The sequence below is a fragment of the Xyrauchen texanus genome, chromosome 3 (assembly GCF_025860055.1).
Source record: "Xyrauchen texanus isolate HMW12.3.18 chromosome 3, RBS_HiC_50CHRs, whole genome shotgun sequence".
In the NCBI taxonomy this organism is placed as follows: Eukaryota; Metazoa; Chordata; class Actinopteri; order Cypriniformes; family Catostomidae; genus Xyrauchen; species Xyrauchen texanus.
Window position 1 is genome coordinate 48,053,822 of NC_068278.1, and position 12,420 is coordinate 48,066,241.

Below are 12,420 nucleotides of genomic sequence, written 5' to 3' on the forward strand. Positions count from 1 at the left end.
ATAAAGCATCTTCAGTTTGAGTCATAAACAGTGTGTGAATTGTAAACGTTAACAGTTCTGGCCCCGCCTCCAGTGATGTGATTGGCTCTTCCGCACCCACTTGTTGAACGTTTCCGTGATGAGTACGCATATATTTGCATAAAGGGGCGGTAAAGGGGGCCGCCCAGCTGTTCAGCGCCTTTAGTAGCAGAAGAACTAGAGTAGCGAACGAGCTGTTTGTCCTGTTGGAGTTCCGGGTTCCTGTCTTCTATTTTTGCTTTGTAGTCCTCATCTTACGTTGTAGGCAAAAAAGTAACTTTGGCAAACTTCAAGCAATCATGGCTCTTTTAATGGAGCACCAGTTCCGGCAACTTCCATCCGACAAACAAGTGGAAACTCGGCCGTTTCTTGAGGCGGTGTCTCATCTTCCTCCTTTCTTCGGTAGGTCCTTCCGTCATCTCTCAGAGTTTGAGAGTTCTGATTTGAGCGTGAACTCTGAGCTGTCCTGACACGGCATGATGTGCTGGATTTTTACATTTTCATTATGGCAACATATAATCATGCAGTTTTAAAGTTTATTTTAGTGACACTTTCATTTTATTCGTACACGTCCTCCCAGTCTTATCAGTAACTGGCTGAAAACCTTTCGAAAACATTTAAGTGGCTTGGATATGACAAACATTTGTTTATAAAACAGCTGTTACAATATGTTATGCTAAAATAGCTATTGTAAAATGTATATTGTTTGTACTCCTCATTGGCCATTTAAGAATGTTTCATTTTCACAGTGAATCGAAAATGATGGCATCAAAGTAATAATGAAATGCAGGTATGCTGATCCTTTAATAGAGACTTTAAATAATGGGAATGTAAGTGTTTCTATTACATGATAATAAACTTTTTATTACAGAAACCAGCATTACTTCTGTAATGAAAGCATTACTGTCATCTGATTTACAGGGATTTTGTGTGAGATTTTCCACTCCTGATTAACATCTAAAGTGCTCTGCAGAAGTTGATAGTAAAGTCTGACCAAGCCTTGCTGTCAAGTAGAAGCCATTGTGTGCTATGAGAACTAATCTTTTTTTGGATCAAATTTCTTTTCACAAAGCAGACCACAAACCTATTGCATGCATAATTTAATCCACTGCCCTCGATTTTAAGTTGAGAAAATTGATTAGCATGGTGTTGAGTTGCCCTGGTCTATTCACTGATGGAACGGAATATCAGAATCTTTGTTCAAAGCCTCATTTGCTATTACTATGAAAAATGCATTTAAAATGAATTTGCCACTTGAAACGCCAAGCCTAAAGTGTTCAGATTAGCTCTCAATGTTCTCTTCTATTCTTTTTTTCCCCTCTCAAATCTCCCTGAAAAGTGTAAGTTTCCCAACCACTGTGCAAAGATTGTCAGGTGTGCTGTGAAAAATTATAAAATTCCACAAAATAATGAAATGCATGAAATAAAAATTAATTTCAGTGATCCAAACTCCTTTCAAACTCCTTCCAAACTCACCTTTCGGAGAAATTTGCCATTTTGAAACCATAAGCGGTCACTTTTGTGATTTTGAAGAGCAATGATTAATGTGCTAAAGTGAATGTATTGAAGTTTATGAAGTGACTTTACACCAAAGTGTTTTTCACACATGTTTTTGCTTCACCAATAATGTCTACTAAGCAACAAGAAATATTAAAAACTGTCCAAATTTGTGAGGAGACATTGAATGTCTCATCATTTTGTTTAATTAAATATTACCTTATCGTTTAGGAATATCAGAGACCCCAGTTATTGAACTAATTTAAATTCACCAAGAAAACGCTTCAACCTAAACATAAACTAGTCATTTTATTACTTTCTGTTAAAGCAACTGCAAGCTTTTTTCTCTCTCCCAAATACATGTTTTCAATGTTTATTGTGCACACCTCCCACTTTTGTACATGACAAACTCGTAAAATCGCCCCTTTGTGACGCTATCTGCCACTCTTGTCACGTGAAGTGCGATGCGCCGCTTGACGCTGCCGTTGACGCCTCGACTCAACTCATGTGAAATATGCTTTACAATGACGAAAGAACATTATTGAAACTCTAAATTATTATTATTTGTCTTTTATTGTGGTCTTTTCTGATAAAAGCCATGCTCAGCAGTTGAAATAGGCTACTGTAGGAAAATGACACCGTAGATCTATATTGTGTTAATAATTATTTTACTGAAGTTAGTAGATTTGTAGCCATGCAAGTTTTAATAAAGGAGAAAATAAGGTTGTTATTGAAACTCACTATTATTAGAATATGATTGTCTTTTTGGATGAACAGTCATGCTTTGACTGAAGGAAGACTATAGATATCTATTGTTCTTTTAATGCTTAAAAATGATAAAGTCTCTTGGTAGATTTCGGTCATGAACAACTCAAAATGATTCACTGACTCACTCACAGCACATAAGACGCTCGTTTGTCGCCACCTAGTGACATTTCCAGAAGGGGTCAATGACCTAATCAGTTAATAAAATTTTACAAATTTGTAAAACAGAAGAAAGCCCCTCCAAAATACTCTTTATTTTGCAGGTAATTCTGCACATTTGTAAACTTGAATAAACTTGAATCACTAAAATAGCTGGAATTGATGCTTTTAGCTTAGCCTGGATCAGTGATTGTCTTAGCTTTTTCACCCCTCATGAGTTTGCATCCCTGTAATTTATTGTGGCATTGCAAGAACAAATCTACAAATTAGAAAAGAAGCAAATTTGTTGTTTTTTCATTACCTATTTAGTGCTCTTGCCACCTGTGACCTCACACAGCATAGCCTACCTATGTGATTTATTTATTTTTTTTTTTGCATAGCCGAATTTCAAACATTACAAATAAACACGCTACTAAGACAGACAGAAAACATGGACAAGTTCTTGAAAAGGAAAAATATTAATGACGGTTAGATGTGGGATAGTGGTGTGCCATATAATTTTTTAGTCGTAAGTGTGCCGTGACAGATAAAAGGTTGGGAAACAACACTGGTTTAGAGTTCACAATGAAAGACCTGTGTTAAATACAAACACCAGAAAGAGCAGCAGGGAGGGGTGGTATTGTTAGACATGAGAACAGAATGAATGTGTGTATTTTTTGCTGAAATTGTAATGCATTCATTCATCCACAGTTAAAAAGCCTGAGTTTATGAACTTGTTTGGAGTCCACAGTAAGTAGAGATGCTACATTACTAACAGGATATAAAAAAAAATAAATATTACAGTTTATTAAGCTAATGGGATTTTTTGAGTCACAGATACTACGAAATGATAATTCTTTGCATCTACATAAAAATCCATGTTAGACCAACAATTTCCCCCCAAATGTTGTCCCAACTAGCCTAACCAGAGTTGTCTGAATGAGCAATTTAAAATTGAACAATGTTGCTGATCTGGAAGTTCCCAGCATGCAATACAACATTAATAAATTATGTTGTTGTTTTTATAGTCTTATTTGTTGCTGACTTTATTTATACTGTTATTGTTGTTTTTTGTTGCCTTTATAAGTCAGTTGTTGTGTGGTGATGTAAAGAGCTCATCTTTTAAATTAATGAGATTTGTTGAATGCTACCGTTTTTTTTAGGTTTGTGTGTTAAAGGTTGAGGTCTATTGAGTGTCTACAGTATGTCAAACAATTCTACATACTGTTTTGACTTGCAAGACATTCCTCTCTTCAGAGGCAAAGACTGCAGTTAACTTTATGTAAAAGGAATTGAAATTGTGCCAAAATGAATGTTCTTGTATTGAGAAATGATAGTTGGCTGAATAAGAATTTAATATTTCTTTCAAGAATCATTTTTGCATTTTGTGAACAAACAAATTCACATTGACTAAACAAAGCAATGGTACTGAGAACAATTATTAAGACTCAAAAATCTTACTGCATTATGTTGGGTTGAATTTTTAAGTTTGCTCAACAATTATGTTTTTAAAGTGTGGGTACAGTGATGAACCAGGTGTTTCCTGTGGGCTACTTCGGTTTGTACCCCAGACCGCAGAAAATATACTGTGCTTGGAGATATACTCTAACTTGAGAAACATGTGCTGTATATTACTTTCTAAGGCCTTTTCTAGTCTAGGCAATGAAATGGCTGTTGTTTGATCACATTAATCTTTAGGGGTGGGTAAAAATATTGATTTCCCAATGCATCATGATCTTCATTTGGAGTCTTAAATCCCAAGATCAATCTTTTACTCTATGTGTAGCATTTGCAACCAAATTTCTCGCAATGTGACTCAAATTTATATTTATAGTTTATTACAACCAGTAATTGTGCAGTATGGTAGTGGAGTATTCAGCAGCGAGATCCTTTCACTGCGTGTTGAGAGTAAAAGTTGTTCCATGTGTCCAAAGACGAAATCCACGCAACCGATTTGTCAATGGATTATGTCCCTGTGGAAGCAAGGGCGTGGTAGAGCGTTCATCTGGGAAAAAAGTAAGCGGTAAGGGTTCTCACCTGAGATGAATTGCTGGTAATCGCTTGTTTCTGTGTTCGCAGTGAGAGACGGGGGAAATAAAAAAGGGCCAGACCTCAGAGTGTGGAGAGAGAGTGAGACAGACACTAGGGTTGCAGCAGTATACCGGTTTCACGGTATATCACGGTTTGAAAATTGATGGTTATCATACCATGTACATTTGCTTATCTACGGTATTGAGAAAAAAATGCAACCGGACGGAGATTTTCACATGCGCGTGCGCATCTCCTTTCCTTCTCGACTGTCTGTCAGACTCGTCAACTTGCGCCACACACACACACATGCAGCAGATGTCAGAGAGAAGCGAGGCCAGGGGGTCTGACATGAGTGTGTGTGTGAGGGAAATAACAATGCCAAGGTAACTTCTCCCATTGAAGATATTTCGGCTGCCGCCCTAGTGATCGACTATTTAGGACTGCCGAGGCAGATTTAATGATAATCTCGCAAACAGCTAAAGACTTCTCATCTGCACTTTCGCGAGTGTAGCTCGCGCTAATGATCTGCTCTTCTCTCTGGCGTGCACGTTCAACAACTGAGCTTCCCTCGATATTTCGGAGCGCAGACATCAAAACTGTGACCAATTTCAATTCTAGCGAGACTTTTCTAGTTTAAAGTGTTACGGAGATTGTCAATTCAAACCTCTCAAAAAGTAGCAGCCCTGACATGCCAAACCGCACTGAGGAAAATAGCAACACTGTGCTATGCGCCAACATTTTTTTAATTACACACCATCACCTTTACAAATTTGTTTCAGGATTTTACAGTAGTAAAAGTAACTGTTATATTTTGACAAAATGTTATAGTTTCATATGAAATAATCTAAAGGTAGAATCTATTAGACCTCATTTTATATCAACAGTGGCAGTTGAAGTTAAAGTTTCAAGATCTGTTTCAGCTAGTATTTATTTTTCATAAATACATTAATTTATTTATTATTATTACTATTATTTAAGACTAGCACACCTAACCATGGTAATGAGGAGCCTTTCCTTCTGTGTAATATGTGTATAAATATTTAATATTAGGAAACAAATGGGATAATAATGGGCTCATATAAGTAAATATGCTCTTCAATTTTTAAAAGGGGGAGAGACAACGTCCTGTAGATTTTGACATCAACAACAAAAATAATGACACTTGATGCATGTCCTTGTACTGGAAAACCATGAACAAAACTATACAACATAAAAGGAAATGCAACCCAGGATACATTAAATACAGGTTATGTTTAATCTATGACAGGTTGACACTTGATTTCTAATGTTTCCTGAAGCAAAACCAGTTGAGAAGTTAAAGGTACAGACAGGAGTTGTCTGGCTGTGCTGTCGCACACCTACAGTATATGTCAACTGTTAATAATCATAGGACATTACTTCAAAAGCTCACACAGCTGATGTTATTTTTAATTTAGTAGTTAATTTAACATGCTATGCTAACATGCTTTAGTTATATAACATGTTATAGTTACATGCAATTTTTTTATCATGTTTATAATTTTGTTTATTATAATTCTGTTAGCTTTCTTATTTTTTCTATTTATTTTATTTTCAAAAGGGAGACTTTTTTTTACACATACTTCAATAAAATAAATGGTTTCAAGTTTCAATTATAATAAAGTGTTTGCTCAAAAATAAATAGATAAATAAAATAACCCGTCTGTTTTCACTGATAATAGTAATTGTTTAATACTGTATACCGTGATACTGTGAAACCGGTTGATACTGTAAAAACCTCATACTGTTGCAACCCTAACAGACACCCGAAGCTGTTTGTGTATTGGCAGCTGCCGTATGTTATTTGAGTGAAATTAAAGCTTCACATTTATGCTTGATGCGAACGTGTTTTATTTTGTGTTGAATAAAAAGTGACATTCCTGAGTTGGAAACGCTGTCTACTGCTTCTTCATTTCATTGAACCTGTTACACAGGGTCCAAAACCAAGGAGAAGAGGAAGAAGGATACGCTGCCATGGAGACATCCTCACTGAAGGAAGTCTTTAGGTCCTTTGCCAGAATCTACCAGGCCCAACACCAGGACGCTGTGACAAAGGAAAATACAACCCAGATGTTGGTACAAAAGAGCCGTTGGGGAATGTTATTCCAGGCGTCTTATCATAATCCGATGGCAGGTCCCTTGGGACAGGGGAAAACACTTAAGTCGTCTCATGGCCTGTTTCATGGGGATGTTCGCCAGTGGTGTATGGCATTCCGTGAATGTCAGCTGGTGAATCTGCCGGCCACACCAAAAGCGCCATTGCGCCCCCTCATGTTGGTTGGGGTCCCCTTCGAACAGATTGGCATGGACCTCCTCTGGCCATGTCAATCCGTACATCTCAGCAGGTAGTGTTACGGAGGCACTCTTCATAAGTAACTCCCTAATGTAGATTCCGAAACAATCCTCACTGATCAGGGCACTGCTTTTGTGTCACGTACACTATGCGAGCTGTACGAATTACTGGGGGTTAAATCGATTCGGACAAGCATGTACCATCCACAAATGGATGGCTTGGTCGAATGATTTAATCAGACCTTAAAAAACATGATTCGTAAGTTTGTGCACAAAGCAGCTCGGAACTGGAAAGTGTTAAACCCCTGTTATTTGCAGTGCGAGAGGTCCCGCAAGCCTCTACAGGGTTTTCCCCGTGTGAATTGTTATGGGCGTAAGGCCCGTGGTATGTTAGACATCATGAAGGTAAACTGGGAGGAGGGACCTTCACAGAACAAAAATGAATTCTTCAATACGTTCTTGACCTGAGAGCAAAACTTTACACACTAGGGCAACTATCACAGGAGAATTTGCTACAAGCGGCAGTGTGGGGACAGAGCGAGACAGACAACCAAAGTTTTTTGTGTGTTGGCCGCTGCCATCTGTTATTTGAGTGAATTTGAAGCTCCACCGTTACGCTTGATGTGACATTGTTTTATTTTGTGTTGAATAAAAAGTGACATTCCTGAGTTGGAATAGCCGTCTCTCGCTTCCTCATTTCATTGAACCCATTACAGTCCCTTTTCTGTTCTTTACAGTCAGATCAAAAATGAAAAAAAAATTAACATTTAATTTTAATCAGGCATAGCATATATGAGATAAAGCCCTTTGAGTCTCTCTCGTTAACATCTGCTCATTTACAGACGCTCTTTGCAGAAATTCTGTTTTTCTTAAAGAGAAAGTTCCGGTTTTTAGCACATGCTTAACAAACCAATGTAAATATGTGTAAATAATTACAAATGATGCAATTAAACAATAAACATGTAACACAATATAATACATTATATGCAATTTAATATAATATTTACTGATTAAATACATTGATTTGTTCAAATGTGACCAAAATTTGATATGTAAATTGTGTTGTGTAAGTATGTTGTTTACTGTAATTGGTATATGTCTCATCACTGTCATGACTGCTATGTTGCTCGGAACTGCACACAAGAATTTCACCTACTGTTGCACTTGTGTACATGGTAGTGTGACAATAAAGTGATTTGATTTGATTGATTTGAAAATTATGTAAAACTAATAAAATATAATTGGTAAAATGTAAATTTTTATATTGTACCTAGTTAAAAGGTCCACTGTATAATTAACAGCATTAGCTGGGAGAGAATTTATTTTATATGCAAGCATCTGGGACATTATAACTAAAATATACCCATATGAATTGATATTGAAATCATAATCAAATCAAGAGCTTGCGAATCGGAATCGAATCGAATAATGAAATCTGTATCAATACTCCGCACTAGTAACCATTCCATAGCAAAACAAGAACCCTAATGCAGCATTTGTCAAAGAATATACATTAATTCGTTAGAAATGGAAACATTGGAGGTGTGGTGTTTTCATTTCCAAAGGTGTTTATTTCAGTATCAGACCTGCAGTTCATTCGGTCTCAGTGTGATAATGGGAGGTACTGAAACTTTAATGAACCGCATGGGTGCTTTCAGAAATCTGTCATGCTCTCTAACCATGCTTAATTATTCAGAGTTCTTTTTTTTAAGGCGGTAATGTCAGACTTCACTCCCGAGTTCTTGGGAGCAGAAATGGTGGTACTTTTACAATGTATCTGCCACATTCCTTTAAGGTTCTTATATGTCAAAAGAGAATTACTTCACAGCCCCTGCAAAAGAATGTTAAATTATTTTGCACATGGGTAGTGCGTGATATAATAACCTACTTTTCATGTTAAACAGTTGGTTGCGTGGCAACCATTTCATGTGAGATTTCAAATACATGCAAATTTGCCTATGTTGAATGGATTATCTTATGTGCAAATCTTACCCACCTGTTCTTCTTATCTCTGCATAGATTGCCTCGGTTCTGCAGTTTTCTCCCCCATCAAGGCTGATATTGCGGGTAACATAACTGTAAGTTCAGCACATAAAACATAGATGGTTAAAGATAAGCATCAAACTATATAATATTTACAACAAGAACTCCACCCACCCATCTGATGTTTCTCACAGAAAATCAAGGCTGTATATGACAGTAACCCCACCCGGTTTAAAACCCTGCAGCAGATTTTGGAAGCAGAGAAGGAGATGCATGGAGCTGAGTGGCCAAAAGTAGGAGCAACACTTGCCCTCATGTGGCTAAAAAGGCAAGCCTTTTTTTTTGAGAAGTGAAGTAGACAGTTATGAAAGGATTTGAAAGTGAAGATACATTTTGATTAATTTAGACAAAGAATAATTCTAGATAAAACAGATAAAAAAAATTGTTTTTATAACTAAATGTATGAGCTTCAAAACAGTGTCTGCAAATGAAAGTAATTTTTTTAGTTCATAAAATTAAAATGTGCTACACTTAAATGAATTGTTCACCCAAAAATAAAACTTATGTCATTATTTACTCACCTTAATACTGTATAATTCTGAACCTATGTGATTTTCTTTCATTCTGAGGAACATAAAAGATTTTTTGTAATAGAAATTGAATTTCCAAGCTTCTTTTGTTCTTAAAATGATAGCGAATGGGATCTTGGGATCTTAAACTCCAACAAAGACTAAAAACAAACTCCAGGATGTCCATATGACTTGTGCACTAAATCAAAAGTCTTCTGAAGCCATACAACCTAAATTTAAGTTGGTATTCAGTAAAATTGTTCCCCCCTCCTTAGCTCTCAAATCTCATTTGTGTTCATCAACTGTAAATATGGCACTTAGTGATCAGTTATAAGACACGCAGAAATCAGTGGCATTTGTCATTGCTGATGTCAAACCTGCCACAATTTTTGGGACAAATATTCCTTTAAAGCAACAGTCTCCACCCAAAATGAAAATGATCTAATTTACTTATCCAAAGATGTGAGTGACTTTTTTGTTCTGCAGAACACAAACTAAATTTTTTTGAAGAATATTTCAGCTCTGTAGGTCAATGCAATGCAAGTGAATGTTGACCAAAATTGTAGCTCCAAAAAGCACATAATGCAATCCATAAGACTCCGATAGTTTATTCAATGACTTCTAAAGTGATCCAGTAGTACAAAAATATAACACATTTTCACTAAATCTTGACATCTGCAGTCTCCTTGGTGATCATGATCTTGAGCTTGATTACACTTCCTGGTGTTTGATGCATGTGCAGATCAGTAGATGTCACTAGGAAGTGTAATCAAGATGTCAAGATTTATAATGGAGTTATTTTTGGTGTATTCTTATCCAAAATCAATTAGATTGCTTCAGAAGACACAGATTAAAACACTGGAGTTTTATGGATTACCTATATGCTTTTTGGAGCTTAACATTTTGGTCACCATTCGCTGTACTTTATGGACCTACAGAGCTACAGAGATAATCCAAAAAGGGATGGCGCGAGGGAATTTTTTACATTTTGGGTGAACTATTCCGTTAAGCTTTGCACAGCTCTGTTTATTATCCTGTAAATTAATCCTGTTCACCTAATTATTCTGTTAGGGGGCTTCGCTTTATCCAGGTTCTTCTCCAGAGTCTAGTGGATGGAGAAAAGGATGAAAACAACCCAAACCTCATCAAAGTCAACATCACCAAAGCTTATGAAATGGCTTTGAAAAAGTATCATGGCTGGTTTGTCCAGAAACTCTTTACAGTAAGCTTCTTTTAAAAAATAAAAATATGTACATTTGGAAAAAGCTTAGTGTTGAACAATTCAGTTTAAATATCTTTTGAAGCACTATTGTTCATTTTCCAACAGTGAAATTTAGACATTTCTCATGACACTACATGGTTGGAGAAAACCTATTAACGTTGTTCTGTCTTTGATTTTTTAGGCAGCACTGTATGCAGCTCCGTACAGATCAGATTTCCTCAAAGCTCTATCTAAAGGGCGAGAGGTTAAGGAGGAAGAATGCTTGGATAAAGTACGGCAGTTCCTGGTTAACTTCACAGCTACTAATGACGCCATTTATGAAATGTACACCAGGATGAATGCAGAGCTGGACTACACTGTGTGATCTCTCGTTTTACAAATGAGCAAACTCTAAACCTTATCTTCTGGTCTCCCAGCGGATCACTGTTGCCTCCCATTAGACAAATCTGTCTCCTCATTGGATGTTTCTTCTCTCCTACTGGATCCTGCATCTCTGCAGTGTTTGGTTTTGCTTTCCCTTGGGGGACAATTAGGGTCCAGGCTACTGAAGACTCTAGGGAGGTTTTTTTAGTCTGTCATTGTTTGTACTGTTGTTATCTTTGGGTGATGACTGTTTAAATGCTTTTGCCTTTCTTTAGAAGAATGGTGTTCTTAAAATCAACTTGTTTGCAACTTGTTTAGTATATTTCACTAATAAGAATTTGATTCTGCTTTATTTTTACTACACATGCACTTCAAGGACGTGTGTAATGGTTGTGTATGTGTTCCTTTATCCAAATGAAAGTTGTAATTGTACCAAATTATGTTTCTAACCTCTGCATTCTCTTTAACCAAATATCTGGCATTGACCACATTGCTGTAATTTTTTACTTTGGCTTTGTTTTATGGAGAGAAAAAAATAATACTTGTATTTGAACAATTGTTTAACATAAAATGTAAAGAAAGGATGGAGCCACTCTATTTAGTGGTAAAATGTAAAGAGTAAATATAAATATATGTATCTGTACCTGGTTCAGTTCTTCAAGACATTTAATGCTGAAATGACTAAGAATCCTCATATACTTATGTCACATGTCACTTATGACTCTGTTTTCTGCTCCCTAACATCATTGTTTTTCAAAGTTTGCAGAACTATATGTTTTCAAAGGTCTCAGCTTTAGAGGAAATGCTGTTCCAGTGTGGAAAAGAGGCACAAAAGTAGCTAAATCAATGCGTTTTCATCCAAAAATGTGTTCTATTTATGTAATGTAATGTAATTGAGTATTGTTGGTTTGAATTTTTTAATTTCCTATATAATCAAAGGCTATAATTATACAAACTGTCTAGAAATCTATGAAAATGTATTTAATTTATTTTTTATTCTAATTGACTGCTTCTTTCTCTGAAATTCTCTGACCCTGCTGAGAACTACTGTTATGAAAAACACTGAAAATCAACATTAGTTCTCTAACAATGTCATACATTTCAGTTTTGTCACAGCTGTAACCATTGTAGCAGCGATGTTTCATAGCAACTGGACATTATCTGGAGATGCTATTTTAACCAAAGGACTTTTCCTGGTTTTTGTTTTGTTTTGTCAGAAGACTTGACCTCAGTGAAAGTTAATTTATTTGACTCTATCATATTTATGTGTAGTCTTTTTACAATCTAATTAAAACCACATCCTTGCATAAACCTTTTTGCTGTGTTTTCTTTTTATTCATGTGCTGATGGATGAGGTATGTAGTTAATTATGAATTTATGCCAGAATTCCCATTCTTTTTCCACACGTAAATGCAAAGTTAAACACTGAATTTTATAGCTGTGTTCCTTAAACCCGCCTATTGCTTAATAGGTCATTTTTGAACCGGGAGAGGTCGATAATATTTTTTAAATACCACATACTTT

At 36.2% G+C, this 12,420-nt stretch overlaps 1 protein-coding gene across 1 annotated transcript; it reads left to right on the top strand.

Moving 5' to 3' along the window:
* The first annotated feature begins 168 nt into the window (after window positions 1-168).
* Window positions 169-12,201, top strand: gltpa (glycolipid transfer protein a). The gene is made up of 5 exons (XM_052106737.1): window positions 169-420; window positions 8,779-8,837; window positions 8,937-9,070; window positions 10,383-10,533; window positions 10,715-12,201. Exons 1-5 carry the CDS (start codon window positions 318-320, stop codon window positions 10,895-10,897), a joined length of 630 nt encoding a protein of 209 aa, XP_051962697.1. The 5' UTR covers window positions 169-317; the 3' UTR covers window positions 10,898-12,201.
* The last annotated feature ends 219 nt before the right edge of the window (window positions 12,202-12,420 follow it).